This window comes from Sitophilus oryzae, unplaced genomic scaffold (assembly GCF_002938485.1).
Source record: "Sitophilus oryzae breed Bouriz unplaced genomic scaffold, Soryzae_2.0 scaffold_374_pilon_pilon, whole genome shotgun sequence".
Lineage (NCBI taxonomy): Eukaryota > Metazoa > Arthropoda > Insecta > Coleoptera > Curculionidae > Sitophilus > Sitophilus oryzae.
Genome location: NW_022146945.1, coordinates 1,861,423 through 1,885,805, shown reverse-complemented (window position 1 = coordinate 1,885,805; position 24,383 = coordinate 1,861,423). Strand labels below are relative to the sequence as shown.

The 24,383-nt window shown below is 33.0% G+C and overlaps 1 protein-coding gene across 1 annotated transcript in view; it reads left to right on the top strand.

Moving 5' to 3' along the window:
* Window positions 1–24,383, top strand: part of LOC115885102 — a 304,133-nt gene that overhangs the window by 198,288 nt on the left and 81,462 nt on the right. The window contains exon 10 of the mRNA XM_030903889.1: window positions 161–409. Within this exon, the coding sequence (XP_030759749.1) occupies window positions 161–409 (249 nt within the window). The remainder of the gene's footprint in view (window positions 1–160; window positions 410–24,383) is intronic.

Below are 24,383 nucleotides of genomic sequence, written 5' to 3'. Positions count from 1 at the left end.
CATTATGGCTACGCGCATATAATTTTTCATCTATTTTTTGCCGCTAGTCTACCGTGATAAAGCGAGAAGCGGGAACCCGGTGCACTACGGGCGTACCCTTAGGCGGTACGAAGCCGGGTCAGCTAGTTATCCAATCATTATTCGAAATCATTATTTTCAGGTATGGTAGTCCACACCACAACAGATCCCAATCTGTCAAAACACCAGGCAGGTCGTCGGGCAGGCCAAATTACCTATGCCTGCCTCAGCAGAGGTCCAGGGTGGCCTCCATGCCCAACACAGGCGTTGAAGAGGAATACTACCGTCTCAGGCATTTCTCCATCACAGGAAAGGGGGTGGTTAATAGAGGCGACAGTTTGAAAAGTCGAAGATCCAGATCTAATAATTCAGTGGCTTCCAGCAATTCAAGGTAAGAATATAGTATTATATTATTTTATTATTATAGTACACTTGAATTAATTTCGTATGTATGTAGTATGGCCGTCTAAACTCGACAAATCATAGCATTTGATCAAACGAGTTGACTAATTTCTCAGTTGACTACGGTTTAGAAATTTTGACGTTCAAGTGGTGTTTTTAAATGGCGGCAATTAGTCGGTCAGAAGAAAATTCTGTGAAAAGTTTATGAAAAATATGAGTGTATAAAGAACACCTACAGTATGTCCCCGGATTTTCTTTACAAGAGAAAAAACTTTTATATTATTGATATTTTGAGAAAAATTAATTCTTCATAAAAATTGTCCTTGTTCTAAAATGGTTAATCCCGTTTATATTTTTCCAAATTTCCAAACCGTTTTAGATAAAATTAAAAAAAAAACAACAACATATGGTTGAATTTTTCCCAAGTCCTAAAAATCAAAACGCGTTTCTATGGTAATATAATTTCGTTTTCATTCTTTGATAGATTGTTATAGAATTTTAATTAACGTCTCATTTCTTGCTGTTTAGAATGTTAAAGAAACAGAAAATTTATTTAGTTCAATGCTACGGAAAGGGTGATAATGGTTATCGGAAAATGTAATACTTTAACAACACTTTGTAGCAACAGCCGAAAATATGACATTAATCAAAATTAATAATAACCATCTTTCAAAGAACATATTTACGAAATGGCCTTCACAGGTTTAGGGTCAGGAAATAAACAAACTTGTATCGTTGATTGAAGAAATAAGAAGATGCGCAACCTTATGAGCGATTTCGTGGCACAAAACATGTCCGAGATGTAGCTGGCGATACCGTTACATGTCCGAGATTTAGTTTAGCTCTGCGCCGCTGCTCGCTGATAAAGGATACTGTACCCATACTGTTGCCAGAACTACGGATTGGTCCGTAGATCTACGGATTTCCTGTACAGTACGTTAATAATACGGATTTACCATCATTAAATAATTTAATATAATATTATATGATTAAACAAAGAACGGCTTCAGAGTTGGCTTGGAAATAAAGATCGCTGTTATTTCATATGTAAAATATCTTGGTAGATGTCAATAGTCGTCATTTCCAAACCAACTAAACGACTTTTTTCGATCATACGAAATATTCAGTACCTATAAAACAATTTTAAAGTTTGTTATTTATTCTATATTTAACAAGAATAAATTTTCAATACATTGAGATTTTTCGTCAAAAGTATTACAGATATTACACATTTTAATATGACAACACTGTCTCTTTCAACTCTACAGCGTCTTCGATGTGTCTTCGCTAGCCGAATTAGAGAAAGTGAGTTATGAGATATGGGTTGGGCCACAGAACGAGTAGAGGCTCCACCGTACAGCACTTGAGACGTAAGGGCAAATCAAATCAGCCTTGTCACGAATTTGCCCATTAGGTTGCGTAAATTTTTTCAATCAACGCTTGTATTAAAAAATTGCAGACGTTTCGACGTGTATTCTCGTCTTTTTCAACTTTAGTACGAATTGGAAACGGGTTTTGTGTATAGCATCAGTTTCAGGTTAGGTTTGAAAACTTGTAAAATAAAAATATTTAGACATGTCGATTTCCACATAAAGTTTATAATAATGTAAACAATGTAAAGATGTAAAGAATAAATACATTCATTCACTAAAATATTAGTCAATGAATATATTTATTGTGATTACAATTGGGAGTTGGAATCTTTGGTGTTACAACAGCAAAATATCATCATCATCAGCAGCAGATGATTAACCCTCAACTGGCGTGGTGGGGTCCAGCGGACCCCAAGCTCTATTTAAACCTCTGTAGAATGTTTGCCTTTAAGAATTAGGCCTCGCCGCGCCATTTACCTTTAAGTTAGGGTACCAGTAGTATGCAACTGTTAAATGCGCACTTCATTTTATCAAGTATTGTTCCTACCAGCAGGGGCTAAAGTTTCATTGGGGTCTGTGTGGCACCACCACGCCAAGAATGTTACATTATTAGGATGGTGGGTCTAAAAAGTGTGCCTCACTGGGACGCTAATTTTGAGGAAGCATTAATTGAGTGGTTTAATGAACTTAAAGAGGCTTAAGTGAGATGAAGACCATCGAGGCATTGATTTTTCTCCGAAGAGCAACCATAACTCCGATTCTGAATCTCTTACTTATAGAAGAGAGAAAATTGAATGATCATTACCAAAAAAGAAAGAAATGTGGTATATGGCAACCATATGCCAATGAAGAAATGACAAAAAACAAAAATCTCATGAATCAAATGTGCACGGTCCATGTGCGGCAAATGCAAATCCTATATATTAGCATGAACTGTATTTGAAAAAGTTATGTACATTCAAGGTTTGCAGTTTTGTTAAGAATAATTTATGTTTATTATTTTAGCTTCACATTTCAGTTGTTTGTACTTTTAATAATACGGTAAAATCATAAAATATATATGTTTTTAATTTCTATGTGTTTCTTAGCCAAGTTATATTTCTGTTGTCAAAAATTCCTAAAAAAATGCGTTTTACTTTATTGTTGTATCCGTTATTATTAATTTGTTGAAAATGAATGAAATTGTTTGTTCACAAGTTTGAATATATTGTACAGTATTAAAATAACAAGCTTTATATAAAATCTCTTCATCGTGTATTTTAAACTGAAAAAAAATTGGGGTCCATCGGCCCCCCCACACCATAAGCGTTACAAAAATTCACGACGCCAGTTGAGGGTTAAAACTAAAATAATTAGCGAAAGGCGCATCCATTGCAAAAATAAATGTGTTTCGGTGTGTTGTAGGGAATTAGTGTTTTATTTTGTTGAAATGATTCAATTAATTACGGTGTTTCAATGTAATAATTGGGTCATTACAAGGGGCGCCTGAGATTTACAGTCAAACGATGTACCACTTGAAGAGCTACGCTGTTTATCGTCAATATGTGAAACAACTACACATTTCGGGGTATAGCGGATTTTACTATACGACTACTAGAGTATACGATTACTTTACTGTGTAATGAAAGATAAATGTCAGCATTTATGTTTCAATGCTCGTCGGTCGTATTCTAGAAAGTTTAGACTGAATAAACCGTTGCCAAAGAGAAATATATTCATCAATTTATAGGATATTTGTTACATTATTCAAAATCATCAGCATTAATTTATTTGAACCGAAGTATCAGGATTAATCCTCAAAATACATTTTTCCTCTATATAATCCTACCGGAATTAAATTCGTTATTTAAATACGGATTCATTCAAATTTCTGCCTATGTTCTACATAATTCATTCGAATTTATATTATTTTCGGAATCCCGTATACCCATGTGCAAATTATTTGATTTCGCCATAATCTAAAAGCGTCAGCAGGTTTTAATTGCAACCGCGTCAGCTGAAAATTTGTTCCTGACATTTCCAAAAACGGCCCTTTCAAATTTGCGATGTTAAAATTACGTGTAGTTGTTCCATTCGAATTTATATGTAAACGAAAAATCGAAATATAATTGGCGGTGTATAGTGCCTTCACCGAAACCTTCAGGATTGATCCTATTTACAAGATTATATTCATTGTGCGAATATACAGAGTGGCTCTTCAATAAGTGAAAATATTTTCAGGGCTCTTAGATCTCGATAAAAGAAATATATTTTCTCATTGCCATTTTTAAATAAGTCTGAGATAGCCGAGTCTTGAAAATTAAAAAAAATGTCTAAATTTTGGGATCTGGTTTATTTTCTGTTTTTTCGTTCATCTAAATTTGATCCACTGCCTATGTTGCACTTTAAACATTTTCCAAATTTTTTTTGTAAAATTCAAAATTTTTCAATTTTTTTCACGACTAACATCATCGAGACGTGTTTCGGGAACGAAATATACCACCCTTAAAAATGTCTAAATGTATTTAAGATTCGCCATGTATAATAAGCCTATTAAATGAGAATCTGAACAAAAGAACCGTATTCTCTATCCAGCACTTTTAAAATAAATTCAAAATAACAATTATTCAAGCATAAAAATTTTAAATATAATAAACAATATTTATTAAGATTTATTTTTTCAGTAAACGATATTAATCAAAAATAAGTACAATTATGTCTAGATCATATACCGGGTGCGGCTCAAAAGTGGCTCACTCCTATAACTTATTTATTTTTTCAGATAAAAAAACGAGATTTGGTATGTTAGCATATATCACATTATTAATTAGGATATTGATTGACATATTCAGGTGCCCGGTGGCGTAGAGGTACAGGCTCTCGTCTACCAATTTCAAGGTAGTGGGTTCGATTCCCACACCCGGCATTGCATCAGCCGACTATTTTTATTAAAATAAAAAATAGTTTGGGTACCTAGGTCGACTCAGCCTTAAATGAGTACTTGGGATTCACAATCCTGAGGTAATAATAGGCGGTTGAAGCGTAGTGCTAGCCACATTACCTTCCTTGTATACCGAACGGCTCTAGTATGACAAGCTGTACCTTGCTACTCCCAAGGCGTTAAACGCTGTATACGGGAGCTATTATTATTATTGACATATTCAATTGTTTTTGGTCACTTCCTGTTTCACCGGAAATGACTACAACTACTGATTTTTAGATGGCACCCTTAGTATTTTTTTACTTTATTCGATAGAAAATGACATTCTGAATAGAATGACATTATCATAATATGTCATGTTTTGACATTTTCGCTTAATAAATAATCGTATTTTAAAATTCAATCTAGAGTGCCATGGCTATGTTAAAAACACTAATTCTTAATCAAGGAGCCTTGGAAAAATAGATTTGATCGTCTAGTGTCTTGTCCTGGTCAGTTAGAAAATGCTCAAATCGTATTTTTAATAATATCTCAATATTTTCAAATGGAATGAGGGTGGCTCATTAGCACATTTGGAAAAAGCATTTTTTTACGAATAATTTGATACCACACACTTGGTATTTCGAATCAATTTTTTACGAACCGCGAGTTATAATTTCTAATAAACCGCATGCGCAGATATCAAAAGTTGACATATGATATGTCATTCTATTCAGAGTGTTATTTTCTATCGAATAAAGTAAAAAAATACCGAGGGTGCCATCTAAAAATCAAAAGTTGTAATCATTCCAGATGAAACAGGAAATGACCGAAAACAATTCAATACGTTAATCAATCTTAATTTTTGTCATATACTAACATAGCAAATCTCGTTTTTTTAACTGAAAATATAAAAAGTTATAGGGGTTTGGTTTGCTATACTTACGTGGACAAGTAGATAACTAGAAAAACTGTCTTAAAAATATAAACGACGTAATATTATCTCTGATTGAAAGAATTGGGAAGATACGCAACCTAATGGGCGAATTCATGACAAGGCTGATTTGATTTCCCCTTACATCTCAAGTGCTATACGGTGGAGCCCCAACTCGTACTGCGGCCAACGCATAAAACACTCATTTTCTTTAATTCGGCCAGCGAAGGCATATCGAAGACGGTGTGGAACTAAAGCGACAGTATTGCCAGATAAAAATGTGTAATATCTGTAATACGTGTAACGAAAATATTTTTGGATAAAAAATATGCGTTTATGTGTTGAGAATTTATTTGTATTTAACATAAATAAACAACAAAAATAAATATTCTAAATATAAGAAAATATTTCTATCCTTTAGTATTTTTTATTTGATCAAACCTACCAACATTAAGTGATAATAGAGAAACAAAAAAGATGCCAAATAAATAATAAGTATATGACAAATATAACGGATAATATAACGGGTACTATTATAATAGCTAAGCCCAAAATAGTCATAATGGACTGTCAGTGATGTCTATTCATAGAGAGTTACCTATTTCAGAAAATGGAATTATCGATGAAATCTTTCTATTCGATTAGATTTTCCTTTACAAAAAGCAAATTTTTATTAAAAAAAATGCTATTTATGTTTTTTTATTCTCTCTCCCTAAGATCAATGTCTGGGTACGCCACTGGAAACTTATAATTAAAATCGTTTTTCGTAATCTATTGTATAGGAAATTAAAATTAGTGTGAACTTATAAACACAAAAATATGCAGAACGTGAGACGAGTCAATAGAAATATCAATACACCGTCATGGAGGATGATGGAGGATGAATGTGAGACGCTAATTTCCTTGTAACTTGCAGGAGAATTTCAAGGAAAATGTAAAATTGTTAACAATTTATTTGGAAAAGAACCTCATACCCCTGTTTCTATAGACGAATTAAAATAAGACACCCGGTATAACGAAAGAAATAGGATAATAAATTAAAAAATTTGACACCAGGTGGCACAAAGGTGTGTGAGGGTTAAAACTTCCGAGCCATCGATTTTTCCATTCTTTTTTTCCAACTCTAATATTCCTGAGGCTCTTTAGCTCGAGAAGGGTTCAAAGTGTTTGTTTATGTTCAGGCCTAAACCTATTTGCTTTATTATGGGGGTCATCAGATTGTGAGTCAAATCCCTTCTTTGCGAAAGATCATGTGGATCGAGGAGAACACATTAAAAGAGAGTGTATTGATTCGGAGTTTAATAATATTAGATTATTGATCGATTTAGACGCATTTAGGGCTCTCCATGCCGCTTCGTATTTATCAGTTTAATATTAGGAAAAAGATTGTTCAGTCATCTTTCACCGTTACGTCATTATTATTTCTCAAATATGAGTTTAAAGGCGTGTCTGAGATCAGTTCATATTGTTTAGAAAATTTTAAATACGTGTAAATACGTGGATAAAGGAAATAAATTTAGATTGGAATGCCCGTCAAAATGTTAGGTCGGCAAATTGTTTTGAGTCGCGACCGTTGTACGCGATCTGCCGCTGCTATGACGGTTGCTAAGAACAACCGCAAACAAAAACAGAAATAATTTTCTCTTGTCCATATTTCTAGTAAAAATCCTCAAAAATTAAAAAAAAATTCAAAATCTATACCGCTCTCTTGAAAAAAATCTGAAAAGTGTTTAAAGCGTCCGTTTTCAAAGTAATTATTGCTATCTTGTGAGTTTATTTTGAGTTATATTTACTCAGACCCGTGATAATTGTAAAAAAGTGGTATTAAAAACTTAGCTGTGTTGTGAACTGTGAAATGCAAAAACCATCGTGAATCGTGGCATAACGTCGGTTTCCAATGTTTCATACGTACCGTATGATCGAAAAAAAACGGCGTCCAGTTGGCTGGAAGATGATGATCGATGATCGATGAATTATATTTCCCATATAATTTTACATATAAAATGACAGCGATCTTCATTTCATAGCCATCGCTGACGCCGTTTTTATTCGATCATACGGTATTTCATACATGTCCTTATATAAAATAAAGTTTCTTGTATGCAACACATTATATTTTATTTATAAAATTAAAAGAAAATAATAATAAATTTGAATAAATAATATTTGGCGATATAATTCCGGAAAAACGACATTGCAAGAATTCGTGACCGTTGCAAGAATCTAGAATCGTTGCAATCTAAACTTGTTTCATTTATCTATGATACGTTTTTATCTATAAAAAGGTTCCTATATTATTGATTGAGCGAGTTCTGTTTTTTCAGCATTTATTCATTTTTTCTTGGACTCTTCATCAGTTACGATCCTTTTAATTCCAGTCCTTTGGACTGTTGAAATTCCTATTTCTAAAGCATTAGCATCTCGCTATATTATTTCAAAACACTTATCAATTTGTATTTTAGATAGGAATATTACACCTTTGCATTGTTTTTACTTCATATCCGGCATCCACGGGCAAGAGTGCGAGAAAATTAATTTATAAGCTTAGTAATGAGCTCTTGTCTATTTTTATTAAATCTTTGATTTGCATATTTGCAATAAAAAAATTGAATTTTGGTTTTACAGCAACAATCAAATTTCAATTTTGACATTGATCGTGTCTGTCAATAGAATTATAACCCCAAATCAAATGACTATGACAATTACCTACCTACTAAAAAGAATCTGCAGCAATTTACGAAATTCCGTAATGACGTCACCAATCACCAATCTCTTTCATCTGGTTGGCAAAAGTGATTGAGAGAGTTCGACAATATATGACGTGACGATGAACGATGGCTGAACATTTTGTACCTGGAATATGCCATATACAGGGTCCTGCAACAGTGCGTCAGGCATCTGCAGCTTCTATAATAAAAAACTTTGTTGAATTTTGTTTCAGTGCAATCATAATAGTATGTATGGAGGCGCAAAAAAAAAAAAAAAGTTTTTTTTTTGCGCCTCCACGCTTCGGATTGAGACGCAAAAAATTCTTTAATTTAAAAATTTCTAACATCTCTTAATTATTCTAATTTTCTAACTTATATTTGGCGGCTTAACCGCCTTATAAGAGCCCTTGTGGTTGACTGGTCAGCGATGCTTTCACGGTGGAGTTATCAACACAAACCATGTTTAATGTAGTTTTTATGAAGGTATTTTTTGTACCACGTTAATGTCCTGAGGAAGGAATAAATAAATTCCGAAAGCTTGACAATTAACAAAGTGTATTAATTCTTTGTCAAACCCTTCCGACTGCAACCCCACTAAATCCCAGATTTTCTTTCTCACTAGTCAGTCGAGACTACTTTCTGCCTATATATATATATATATATATATATATATATATATATATATATATATATATATATATATATATATATATATATATATATATATATATATATATATATATATATATATATATATATATATATATATATATATATATATATATAGCGGGGTCCTACAGCTTCCTCTGTCGCATCCTGCATTTCGATCGCCATTTTTTTCTCTGTTTTGCCATTCGTCATCTCTAATGGCCCTATCCCTCATTGTTTTTCTAATTCCTTCTTCCCATGATATCACTGGTCTTCCTCTTCTCCTTCGATTTCTAGGGGCATATTCTATCGCTCTTTTTGGCCATCGGTCTTCCCCAGCTCTCATCACATGTCCATACCAGACAAGTTGTCTTGTTTCTATATGTTGTCTATAGTTGTGAATACCTTTCCTGTCTTTCTTCTTATATCTTCATTTCGAATATATTCTGTTCTTGATATCTGACACGCTCTTCTTAAGAAATCCTACCACATCCACTCTTTTTCTGTTTTTTTTTTCAGTCAATTGCCAACATTCTGACCCGTACGATAAAATAGGCTCTACTATCGATTTGTAGATTGTCATTTTAGTTTTTAATTTTATTTTATTCGACCAAAGTACTGAATTTAGAATTCGGATACATTTCTGCCCTTGTTGTGTTCTATGTTGAATGTCCCCTGATGTTCCTTCTTGAGATATTATAGTTCCTAAATATTTGTATTCTTCGCATTGTTTTATATTGCTGAGTTCTAAGCTCCGGTCTACTTGTCCATCGTCTGCCATTTTTAGATGTTCTGTTGTTGTCATCTTCATTTTCAATCCCCATTCTGCGTACTCCTCTTTTAATTTTCTGAGCATATAGTCAATATCTTCCTCATCATTAGCAACTATAACCTCATAAAGTATGTACTAGAATGTATTTCAGAAAAATATTTTAACTTTTACAGGGTGGCTCAAAGAGTTTGAGTGGATTGGGATGATTTTTTCTTGGGATGATTTGAGATGATTTTGATAGTTTCAGAGATATTAATAAATAAATAAAAATATGTATTATATTTTTCAGCCTTTTTAAAAAAAAAAATATTAAAAATACAAGAAATTTTCTCATATCAAAACTATACTTCTAGTACTTTTAGTACGTTTTAAAATTAAAACTATACTAGGTATTAATATTTAGGAGGTCTGCAATTACTTTGCTATTAATATGGTAATTCTAAATCATACAGTGCGTTCAAAGTTCTAGACCAAACTTTCTAAATTATTATAAAATAATTTTGCTTCGTTTGAACACACATATTTTGAATACTAACAAAACATTACAAAAATTGAGTACAGGAACTTAAAAAACAGCATAATAGGGATTTGTTAGAACTTGGTAAAGGTATTGTCAAGACTTAAATTTAGGCCAAGTTGGGTTTATATCAAATTGGGAAAAATCATGTAAAATATAATTCCAGTAAACCAATTTGATGTAGATCCAAGGAGATTTTTATTAGACAAAATACCATTGTAACGGACAAAGGTATGAAACCAACAATGAGTAGCCTGGTTCATTCCTCTGTTTATTTAACTACTTGTGCCCAACAGGCTGATATTAAGCCCGACCAATCACGTTAGAGTTTTTGACCAAACACAAATGAATTAACACCCTCCAAATAACCACGCTAACCAACCTGATCGGTCAAGCTTAATAGTTGGCTGCTGGGGCTAGACACTTCTATTTGACTTGCCTACTGTCTTTTCTTCATAGTATAATTTTGACGCTATATAATATCTTCTGACTAGGTTGCTTTTTTCACAGTTTTACGGCTTCGAAAGATACTTACATTTACTTTAAACCAAATGCATCGAATATTTAAATATAGCAAAAAAATTAACTTACCTATTTTCCCCCTGGCCCTTCATATGGCCTTTTCAACGATAAAATACCAGTCAAAAATCATTAGACACTTTTGATAAAAAAATATGGTCAAAAAAGCAATATGTAGTGTAATACCCGGTAATACCACATACTAGTACATCTGCAACACAGTTAGGAATTTTTAAATACTTTAAATACAAAAATGACGTTTATATTCTATTTCTCCATGTAACAAAAAAATAATATACAGAGTGTTCCACTTAAAAAACGACGTTAAATTAAAATGAAACGAAGTTATTTTCTAATTTAGGAAGTTTGGCGTAGAATTTTGAACACCCAGTATTATTTAAGATTATCATATCTATAGCAAAGTAATATCTAAATAATAGACCGCCAGTAGTAAACTTCTAGTATAGTTTTGACTTCAGAATATTTTTTCCATTTTTAAGATATTTTTTAAAAAAAGGCTGAATGATATTTATTATTTATTTATTTATTAATATCTCCGAAACTATCAAAACACATTTAATAGTATATTAGGATTATGTAAAGAATGTCAAATGTATGTAAAGAAGTTCTATTTAAAAAAATCATCCCCGATCCACTCACGCTTTCTTGAGCCACCCTGTAGGAGTTAAAACGTTTTCGTGAAATACATTCTACTACCGCATGATCGAGAAAAAACGGCGTCAGCGATGGCTATAAAATGAAGATCGCTGTCAATATATATGTAAATTTATATGGGAAATGTCATCGATCGTCATTTTCCAGCCAACTGGACGCCGTTTTTTTTTTCGATCACACGGAATAATATAATATAGTAGAACGTATTTCAGGAAGATATTTTAACTGGTTTGTACTTAAACAAAATTTCCAAGTGTTTTATTATCGGACGTACAGATGCCTGACACACTGTTGCCGGGACCCTGTTTTACGTAAAATTAATTATTATTTCATGGAAGTAGATATATTCGTGTAAAAAGTACGTTTTTATTCGTTAGTACACAGAAACTAAAATAATGTTTAAAAAAGGAAACTGAAGAAAGAAATTAAAGACAAGGAATATAAAACAAACTATTTTAAATTCTAAAGTCGATGGAAATCGGAAAATTATCATTCTTTTGATATGTGCCGTCGGTCGTATCGTCGATCCTCGACCTAGAATTCCAATTTTCCGAGGTATTTGCCCTGAGACTTACCCTTCGCCTCACTCCTACCTACGCGATCACCTCTATCTGTAACGGTAAATTGAGGCTCAGGGCGCTCTATAAACTGCGAGACACAAAGAGATTTCCGTTTTTCCCGAGGATTTCATTAAAAGAAATAATTAAACCAGAGGTTAAAATATTTCGAGTTTGGGTCGTTTTTTGAATTTATCTTTCCTAAGATTAAATTTATGGGTAAATACTTTTTGTTAGGAAGTTTTTTTTAGTAAAATAGTTTCCTTCTTCTCTTCTTCTTTTTTCAGTGCCATGCTTCTTTCAGTACTTTTGAAAATCTGATTATTACCATCTTTTAGAACAAAAAAAAAATACTTAACAATAAGAACGTGAAATTTATTTTCTATTTTGATATATCTATTCAAATGGATATGGTCATAAAAAAAATAAAAAAAATAATAAAACCGGACAAGTGCGAGTCGGACCGATTCGGAGGGTTCCTAACAAATTTCTATCGATACATTTTATAAATAGACTTTAAATAAAGACTACAGTATGTCCCCGGATTGTCTCATTCTAAAATGGTTAATTCGGTTTATGCTTACTACCCAACAAACTTCTTACAGTGTGTAAAAGCCTCCATAACAACAAGTCAAGAGTGTCACATCATGGATCACTGAGCGATCCCTTCTTAACAAATACAGGAGTTAGGCAGGGATGTGTCTTAGCGCCTCTCCTATTCAACATATTCATGGCAGTGCTCTCCATTATAGTGGACAGTAAACTGCAGGAGAGAGGCTTGGACATTAGATACAGATACGACGGCGGTCTGTTCAACATAAAAAGACCCAGGGCAAAAACACGTACAAAATTCATCACAGAACTTCAATACGCTGATGACTGCGCTCTAGTTGCAAAAACGGTACAGCAGCTACAAGAACACATATACCTGGGCATACGAGGCTTTGGGCCTTAAGCTAAACATCGACAAAACTAAGATCATGTGCATTCCCCCGGAAGATCACAACAATGCTATAAAAATCCGAGAAGAACTACTGGAATATTTAGCGGAATTCAATTACCTCGGCAGTTTGATTTCGGAAAAGGCCAATATCGACTCGGAAATTGAGCACAGGATTAGCAGCGCCTCAAGAGCATTCTGGAAATTAAAAGACACGGTTTTCTACAACCATGACTTAAGCACAAAAACGAAACTTGCAGTGTACCGAGCAATAACAATCCCCACCATGTTATATGGGAGCGAAACCTGGGTGCCGTACCGCCGACACATGAACGCATTAAACAAATTGCAACAGAGACACCTTAGACAACTCTTAAGAGTCAAATGGTTCCATCATGTCTCAAACGTCGGTTCTTGAAAAAGCTAACTGCGAGAGTATTGAAGTCATGGTTACAAAATCCCGACTAAGATGGGCTGGTCACGTATGCAGAATGCAAGAAAACCGCGTACTAAAATCACTGCTTTACGGTGAGCTTGTAGACGGTAAGAGGAGGCCAGGTGGACAACTCAAAAGGTACAAGGACATTTTCCACGAAAACTTAAAGGGGATTAACGTGCAGAATGAGTGGGAAGTAGCAGCTCACAAGAGAACTCAATGGAGAAGAATTGTAAACTCAGTTAACAGCGAAAACCAAAAAGTTAAGAGGCAACAAAGCAATGAGATTTTTGAATGTCCCGGGTGCAGTAGACAGATAACATCACGCATCGGGCTTTTCAGTCACAGAAAAGCTCATGAAAGAAAACGCCTTGCGTGACCATCTTCTGATGCGTGTCAAATACTCGTCAGCGAGTAATGGCAGTATAGTATAATAGTATGTAACTAAATAAATTTTGTGCTTTAACATTTTAAAACAGTAAAAAATATGACGTTAATTAAAATTCTATCAATAACAATCTATCAAAGAATAAAAACGAAATTATATTACCATAGATAGCCGTTTTGAATTTTAGGACTAAAGCTTCATTCAGAACCTCGCAATTAGTGGATTAAATTAGTGGTTTCAATTACACTTTATACTTTTTAGTTTAGGATCATTCACAATGTTTAAAAACACAATTAAAATTAATAAAATATCTTAACAACTTGCATTAGCTAGTTGTATCCATAGAGAAAGCCTAATATTTAGCTTATAAAACAAATAACTTTTGATTTCTAACCACAATTTCTCTTGGCAGAAGATAATCAAAGGCCAAAGGCAAAATGACATTTCTCGCAAATTTTAAAATATAATTAGCGGTAAAGTTAAAAGTTTAATAGGAAAAATTAATCTTTCTTCTTTAATTTTCTCTAAAACGATGGAAATTTGGAAAAATATAAACGGGATTAATCATTATAGAACATCATATTTTTTATAAAAAATGTTTTTTTTTCAAAATCTCTATAATAAAAAAGTTCTTCCTCTTGTAAAGGCAATCCGGGGACATACTTCAAGGGACTGTAGACCTGAATTTTTGTTTTTAATTTTAACTCAATGTCTCTACGCGTTCCAGAGATATAGGATTTTGACAGACTGACAGACAACAAAGTGATCCTAGCGATAAGCGAGTAGTATAGCTAGCGGGATACTAAATCAATTTTTGCTCGAAGACATGTTTTCCATCAACATCGAGCCATGAACCGAACAAGTACTGACCTTGATTAATTTGAAGGCTATTTCTTGGCTAGTTCTTGTAAATTGACTAGAGGCTGTTAAAAAGGGCCCTAATGTAGTGGTTCGGGGTAAGTTTTTAAGGGTAAAAAGGAGGGTACTCCAAAAGCTGCTTTGTCAGATCTAAATCAATAGATTTAGAGAATTTGCATATATTCCATGTTATAAGATTTATATAGATTGGGGTGCTATAGACGAGAAATTTCCCTATATTTGCTAGGATTTTGCAAGTTCTCCTACCGGCGTACTTAAGTATTTCAGCTGCTATTCCATCATTCCCTGCTGCTTTTCCATTTTTCATATCTTGAAGAGCCTTTTCTACTTTTCCCACGAGAACATCTGGGGCATCGTCTTGTGCTAGGAACAGTCACCTTCTTGATGTATGCTTTCTGGGGCTTTATATAGCATGTGTACGTTTATACAACATGTGTACGAGAAAAGATTTTATGTCAAGTGAAAAGCGGACAGTCAAAGACTAGCGAAAATGTTCAGCTAATACTGAATAAGGTTTTTTTTGGAATTTTTTTATTCAGAACATATTTTTTTAAATTATTTTTCGTCTTAGGTTCTATTTCTTTCAAAATATATTATTATATTTTAAATTTTCAAATTAAAATCAAAATAATCCCTGCCGTTTGCAAAATTATTCCAGACAATAAGTATGTTTCTTGAATAATTTTCTCGTTAAACTTGAGGTCGTAAATTTATTTTCAGACTGGGAAACAATACCAGCTAAGGGAATTTAAGAATTCCAAGCCGTTTTGTTGCGAATCGCATTTTATTTCCAACCGTAAAATTAAGACCTATAAAACTTGCGAGTCGTTGGTGTAGTCCTTTTGTTTACTTTGCCAATGTAGGTTGTAATTTCATGGAAAAAAGGAAGGCTTTAAAAGGAAAGAGTTAAAAAGGGTGTAATAAGAAAGGAGCACCACTAGTGGAATGGTAAAGCACTTTCCACTAGCTGCCCTATTAGTTACCCCATAATTTTAATGTTTTTTGAACAATTCAAATAGATATCTATACTAATATATAAAATTCTTATGTGTGTGATTCTAGGGTGTAGAGGTTCGATAAGAAGGGAATAATGAATAAGAATTTTTCGAAATTCCAGTTCCAAGAGGGTGAAACCACCCCTCAAATATTACAATATTTTTTATTTAAAAAACGGTCAAGTTTCCGAAAAAACGCTTAAACACGTATATTTTATTTTGTTTTTTACATATTTTAAGATTTTTTAAAAATGTATACAGGGTGTGTACAGGTGATCCTGCTTAAAGAGCTTGACGTAAAAAGTTGATCTTTGGAAAACAGATTGACTTTAGGGTGTAGATGTTCGATAAGAAGGGATTTTTCGAAACTCGAATTCTAAGGGGGTGAAACCAGGGTTGGCGTGATTTAAATCAAATAATTTAAATCATGATTTAAATCGTGATTTAAATCAAGTGATTTTTTTAATTTTAATCATGTGATTTAAATCAAAAAAATAATTTTATTGAAACTTAATAATAAATCAAAAAATAACTGTAAAAATTATATAAATCTGTCCTAGAAAACTATAAAAAATATTTCTATAACAGATATAACAGATAATAAATCGAAAAATAATTGTAAATTTTATAAAACTATATAAAAATATCTATCTATTCATCAATTTAAATGTTGAACCGATTTTTTTTGAAGTAATTTTCATTGTGAATCCATAAGACCGCTAAACGCATTTTTAACATTTATGTATAAGTGACAAAAATTCGCTGTTCGAATACATCATTTATGCAGACTAGTGCAGACCTAGGTTCTTCTGATATAGAAACTATATATCTTCATTCCCGAAAATCTATAATCGTTGTCAGAAAATATGTTATTTTATATATATTTTTTTGAAACGTTGGTATGTTTCCAAATTCTTACCGACATTTTGATTTGCAGTAAGTACTTTACACTTTGACATTAGATAATACTAATTTCGTTCTCGACTTAAGACTATTTCCGAACAATAGTGTATTGTTTTATTAAGAGTAGAAATTATACTTTTTTTGACAATGCTGTACATTTGAATGACCATCGTAAACCTATTCCGACGTTACAAGGAGGCACAAAAAGTACATTTTTATTCCGAATAAAACACTATTTTGTTAAAACATTACAAATAATTTTTTAATCAATTTCAAACATTGCAAATAATACAAACAGTAATCGAGAAACAATTTGTACACTCGTTGAATTTGACACTTAATATCAGTTTAATAATATATTTTGTACTTTTGTGCTTAGGCGTAACAGTTAGCTTTACTTTTTATGCCTAGCCGTTAAAATGACAAAAATTAATATTTTTGAGACTTTTGAAAAAAAAGCCTTTTGATCTGAACCGAGCGACTTTTTTTGCGGAATATATTGGTGACTGATGTGGAAAAATGACACGCGCCATAGAATTGTTAATGTTATCGGTATCGCTCAGAGTTATAAAGATTTAGCCATTTAGGAAAGGACTTGAATTGGAAATAAGTCCTAGTCATTTGGAAATCCGATTTAAATATTGTTTTGAATTAAAATCAAAAAAATCTGATTTAAATAAAAAAACTGATTTTTTAGATTTTTTTGATTTTTTTAAAAATATCATGATTTTTTCCAACCCTGGGTGAAACTATCCCTCAAATATTAAAATATTTTTTATTTAAAAACCGGTGAGTTTTTCGGAAAAACTCTTAAACACGTATATTTTATTTTGTTGTTTTACATATTTTAAGATTTTTTATAAATTTATACAGGGTGTTTCATAAAATATGACCAATGAGTAATCACGATTCTGCTTAAACTGCTTGACGTTTAAAGCTGATTTTTGGTCAACGGATTGACTGTGGGGTGTAGAGGTTCGATAAGGAGGGGTTTCTCGAATCTCCAATTCCAAAATGGTGAAAACGCCCTTCAAATATTACAATATTTGATATTTAAAAAACGGTTAGTCTTTCGGGAAAACGCTTGGACAAGCATAATATATTTGTTTTTTTTACATATTTTGAAATTTTTTAATCATACAGGATGCTCCAAAAAGTTGGGTAATTTTTTAACCACGATTCTGCTTAAACAGCTTGATGTAAAAAGCTTATATTTGGCAAACGGATTTTTCGAAAGTCAAATTCCAACGAGATCTCTACCTACGAGATCTCTACCCCTCAAATATTACCAAGTTATATAATAATATCGCTATAGTGTTTTTTCTCATGCTGACATAAATGTGAGAAAAGTTTATCCAGTTTGTATGTTAATGGAAATTCTTGCTTTGCTTTATCATCACCATTACAAATGATTAATTCGACGCGAACGAAGTCGCTGGTACACGCTAGTTATGATATAGAAATAAAATAAAAGTTACTTATTGGAGATTTTGTGGGGAAAATTGGGAAACACCGGAACACTTTATCAATGAGTGCGTCCAGACGACAACTGTTCGTGCCATAAACTTTGGTACGGCTGATAGCGGAGATGGAGAGCTGGCCTCAGTGGGGCCGTCTTAGATACTGGCTTTTGTCAAATCCTGTATGATGAGTTATAATTCGCTATAACTAAAGAAAGGGGAACACACAATAGATCTGTAAAGTCGCGGTGATAACACCCCTAAACATTCGACTGTGCGGGTGCGCCCTCCTAAACATTCTTCTTATTGGTTCAAAATTATTGTTTAAATTTGTTGCAAATAGTGTTTTCACCGTTCTTGCATAAAATAAATAAAAAAGTTCATCATCATCACAATCATCATTTTCAGCATATTCAACCATTTCCAATTATGGTGTAGCCTCCCTCACATATTCTCTTTGTAGTTGGGCCCATTGTTATCTATTGTTGGGTATGCGGGCCGAAGTTATCCCTGCTAATTTCCTAATATCATGGTCCCATCTCAGATTAGGTCTTCCTCTAGGTCTATTAATTCCTCGTGGGTACCACGCTGTAATTTTTGTAGTCCGTTCTTCTTGCCATGAAGGATTGCCTGTGGATGACATCTATTACCTTGATTTTTTGTCGTATCTACTCTATTCTTTTACGGTATCTCTTGATTATTCCCAGCATATTTCGTTCCATTGAGCGTTGTGCGACCTGCAGTTTCCTTATGATGTCCATTTTAAGTGTCCAGGTTTCGAATGCATAGGTCATGACTGGTAGTACACACTGGTCGAATGTTTTCATTTTTAGATATAGAGTGGCATTCTAGATTTGAATATGATTCAGTTTCTTCCATAAGTACCTCATGCTAACTTAATTCATCGGTTGATTTATGGTAGTAATAAAAAAGTTATGTTTATATAATATACAGGGTGGTCCGAATAATAACCAAAAAGTAAAGAAAAATAAGTACATAAGTTCGGTATACTCGTATATTTATGTCCTAAAATTAATTATATGTTTCTAAAATGTTCTAGAATTCTGGCCTAATCTTTGTTTCGAAGATACAGGGTATAGAAGTTTTATTAGCCGACCATACCAACAGGCATTGTATTTATTAAAAATTTTAAAAAATCGTAACTCCAAAATTACAGTAGCTAGCGAAACGCGGTTTTCAATTTAAGATTAGGAATAATATTTGCAACAAAATTTGTAATAACATCTTAATCAGTCAAAGTCGCAGTTTTTGAGATATTCCGTGTTTCCGTAGTCCGTTTTTGAGAAAATCCGTGTGGAGAACTCCAAACTCCCATCGGACGCGACCCCAGGTGGCAGATAGCGGAAATAACCGCGGACCAAAATTGAAAAAATGCCTTTACTTTGAAACTAAAAGAACTGCCTACCAAGTTTTTATTAACATATTTTAGTATGGGCGGCTATACGTGTCTGCCGGCGCAATTTTTTTTTATTTGACAGGTAACAGTGTAATCCTAGCAGTGAATACAAGTGAGAAAAATATAGAAGTGTGTAAAGACATACAGTGGCTTTATAGAAAAAGTACATAGTAAAGTAAATTTTGCATATTAAAAGTACAATATGATGAAAAAATGGGTGTCAGGGATGGCTATGAAATGAAGATCGCTGTAATTTTATATGTCAAATTATATAGAGAATGTTATCGATCGTCATTTCCAAACAATAAAGGTGAGAACGGTAAATTTAAATACCTGATCATATTTATCCTAAACTTTTAACTTTCCTGAAAAGTGTACACCTCTAAATATCTTTACGATTACCTATGTGATGTATAAAAATATTGAACCAATAATATAATTTTATAGCCTATAAAAAATCGAGTTTTATGATAATTCAATATGTACCACCATAAATCAGAGTTTTATACTTTAATTTACATTTTTTTTCTGGTTATTTTATAACAAGGCCGTTTATGTCGAAGGATCGCCATATATTTTCCTAAATAATATCCCAAATTTATGAGGCGAACTTTTATTAATCCCTCTAGCGTAGAGATATTTATAGCTTTTTCTGCGTCAAAAATTCCACCCCTACTCTGAAAAAAAAAGGCCTAGAGGGTATAATAGGTCATAATCCGATAGGAGTTTTAAAAAAATACAAAAAATAGCTTTTAATTAAATGAATATATGGACATAAAGTAATTTTATAAAAAAAAATGTATACGTTATTTAGTCGCTAAAAGCACAGATTAGGTATACAGTATAAGTATACAGATATACATATATACCTATAAGTATACAGATAAAAATATTGTCCCTAATTCGTGGTACGAAAATTGTTTTTTTTTATGACGATGAGCAAACGAGTAAATCTTCTTATGCGCAAAAATAAAGTTCTATTTAAACAGCGTAATAACTGGGCCGGTCACGAGGCCGCGGCCGGTCAGGCGCTGTGCACAATTTTAGAGGCCATAAGTGGGCGTGCTTGTGCGCAAACTAGTAACCTAACTAGTGAGCGACTCCGAAAATTGGAACCACGAAAAACAATGCTTTTGACGATAAGTTTATAATCTGTATAATCTGTGCTAAAAGCTTGGTGCATTCTCCGCCGGTGCTGCTACCATCGGTGAATATCGCAAATAATCGGTATACACAACTCCACCTGTATTATAATTTATTATTGAAGCTAATAAAAGTTTTTAGATATGTTCAACTACTGTAGCGAGCATAGTTTTACGCACCGGTTACATAGTTAAAAATTCTGATTTCTACCGTACAGAGTGCTGAGGTCGGATTTTTTTTAAATCAACTGAAATGCACCAAGTCTATATGCAAGCTAATAACAATACTAATGTTATATACTACTTTGTATTGGATAAATGCATGTATAAGTTTTATAAAATAAATTTACCCGAACTAGAATTCAAATTTTCATTCTGCTCGAATTGGTACCTGTATAATTAATTAATGCATTAGGAATTATTTCGTTTGAATAACTAACAAAGCATTGAAACAATGATTTTATTATAAAGCTTTTATTTCCATGCCGCTATGTAACGTAGGCACATTTTAAAATTTATTTTAATAATATTCTATTAATGGGATTCAAATAAAATTTAATTTTGGCTTCAGTTGGTGCAATGCGATTTTGTTGTTAAACAAATTTGATTACATATACGTATGTTAAAGATAGACTAAATAAAAACATTGATTTATTTTAACCTAACATATTTACGAATAATAAACAAAAATTTGTTTATTTTAATTCGAACACTTAAGGGTCTAGATGTTTCACATGGTCTAGATGTGAAACATCTAGACCCTTAAATGTTCGAATTAAAGAATATAAGAATATAAAGCCTTAAGCGCTTGCAACATAAAATATGTTTGTTTTCGCGATGTATTGTCGTTCTACCAGCAGATGCACAATGCACAATGCACACAGGTTTCAATAGCATCTTGGAAAATTGTGGTGTGTTTTCCAAGGCTCTGGTAGATCTCACTCTTAGGACTGGCTGTAATAAATTCCAGTGGCAGATCCTTTTACGTTCTTGGATCCGTCCGCGTACGAACACATTTCCGCATGTAATAAACCGTTTCTCGGCTTATCCCATTCGTCCCTATTCGGAAATAGGACATTGTAGGTGCGCGCACCTACAATGTCTTGATACGCACGTGCGTATCAAGAGCTGAACCGGGTGGTGGTGTGAGATCTGAGACTATTCCCAAAATCTCATCCGACGTTAATTCATCTACTAGTCGGTTTTGTATGAATTTGATTGTTCCTTGATATTCTCTTTCCATATTATATTTATAAATCTATATGTAGTCCACATCGCCTCTCTTTACAAAATAATTTGAAAATGTAAGTCGAGTAGGGTTTCCATAGCCTTTGACGGTGTGAAATGGTAGGCACCAGTCACCGCTAAGCATGCTTGTCATTGTAATTTCAACAAATTATTCTTTACCGTTGATTAGTTGGCTTTATGCCACTAGGTGACTGCCACGTATAGCCAGTACATATTTTTGGGGTTTAGTTCCCAGTTTCAGCCGCAAATTCGGTGACACGTCCATAGAGCATGTCACGCCTTTTTTGAGTTTTTTTTTCCTGGCGGGAGTTCCATTTAGGTTTTTTTGTCCAGGTTTAATCCTAGATACTTAACTTTCTCCGCAACCGGAAAACATAATATGTATAAATATATAAAAACATACTAAGCGCTAGCAAAGGTTAGTCTTGGGTCGAGATTTCCGTATGTAAGAAGATTACAATGCGTTTATATTGTACAGGGTGGGTCAAATTCAACGCTTTTAAATGGAAACACCCTTTTCTATAGGAGATAGACGAAAACTAATAGCGGTGTCTGGAGCTCAATTTTCATCAAAAACATGTGGTGAAAACCTTGTTAAAAATCTGTTACCGTTTCGAAGTTTCAAAAATGTGAATTTTTAACAAATCGCTGTAACTTTTTTGTTACGGAAAATTTTGTATTTCTATGAAAACATTTCCAAAGCACCTTTTTACGTAGAATTTAACGGTTTAAGTGTATTTTTTTTTTAAATTAATAATTTAAAAGTTATCAACAGAAAACTTGATTTTTTATTTGGGACATCCTCTATATTTTTAATTAACTGAAAAGAATTTAAAATTACCTTTCCAAATATTGATATTGACACTTGATATTTTGTTATAATCCCCTTCGAAATACAGAATTTTTAAAAGTTTGCCACTTTTAACTAGTAGGCTTTGGACCCCTTATTGATGATATGCCCTTAATGGAACTCGAAAACATATTTTTCCAGCAAGACGACGCACCGCCTCTGAACGCTGAAATTATCAGCAAATTTTTGCAGCCAATTTCAAGAATAATTAAATAGCTAACCAACATCCCAGCCGTTGGCCGTCGAGGCCGCCTGACTTAGTGCCGATGGATCTAATCCTATCGATATATTTGCGGAAGAATAAAGATTCCTTATTCTTCCGTATAATCTACACAAGAATTAGAAATACTTAGCAGTTATGAGAGGATACTTTCACCCCTACTGAGTTAATGAATTCCGCGAGAAATGTTCAAAAACTGCCCTGTCTGTCCATAACAGAAGACGGTCGATATGTCGAACACCTGTTCCAAAATGTCTCATGTCTTGATTTGCTATGTATTTTTATTGTTATTAGATATAGTTTAAAATGTGTTGATGTTGGTTTGGTTGTGATGTTGGTTTGGTTATAAAATTCTGTTTGGTTGTGATGTTGGTTTGGTTATAAAATTCTGCAATAGCAAATATTATTTTCGTTTTAATTGATGCTCACAGCTAGAATTTTTTTGCATTACAGCCGGTGCCGTTCAAAGCCTACTTATTTAAAGCGGGCGAATATTTATATACTCTATATCTCGAAGAGCAATCGAGCAAAATATCAAGTGTGTTATATTTTTGGAAAGGTAATTTTAAATTCTTTTCAATAAATTAAAAATATGCAGGGTGTCCCATACATAAAATAACATTTTCTGTTTATAATTCTTAAATTATTAATTTTAAAAAAGTATACTTAAACCATTAAATTCTACGTAAAAGGTGCTTTGGAAATGTTTTCATAAAAATACATAATTTTCCATAGCAAAAAAGTTACAGCGATTTGTTAAAAATGCATATTTTTGAAAAACACCCCATAACTCCGAAACGGTAACAGATATCGATATGCGGTTTTCACCATCATGTTTTTGACAAAAATTGAGCTCCAGACACCGATATTAGTTTTATCTCCTATAAAAAAGGGTGTTTCCATTTAAAAGCGTCGAATTTGACCCACCCTATACTGAACAAAGAGAGAACAGTGAAAACGTTGCAAAACGTATAAAATAAACCGAGAAACTGTGCACATGGCTAAGAGGCATAGAAAGGAATATAACAGATTTCGTCGCGGTCGACCGGTCGACTCAATCAGTACCATAGCAGTACTGATTATTCTAGGGAAGAGTACATCAAGCAACTTTACGATTTAATTGCGTCTCGTGATATTTTATTTATTTATTTATTACCGAGTCGTTGAAATTTTCTCTATAGCTTGTAAATTTTTAAGTCCAAGTTAGAAAGACTTGCACTTTTGGTAAAAATATGTGGAATTGAGTTGGTGTTCGACAGTGGTCGCGTTATTAGAATTCAAACATCGATATCTCGAAATCCATTAGAAATAATTGATTGTAGTTTTTTTCAAAAACTCTCTTAATATTTCTGCTATATTTTCTTCTCAGACAGTATGTAAAAATCTTTATAAATAAAAAGTTGCAATGCACTAAAAAAAATGTTTTTTTTAGTGCATTGCAAAAATAGACACCCTAACGACATCCTTATAGGTAATTACATTT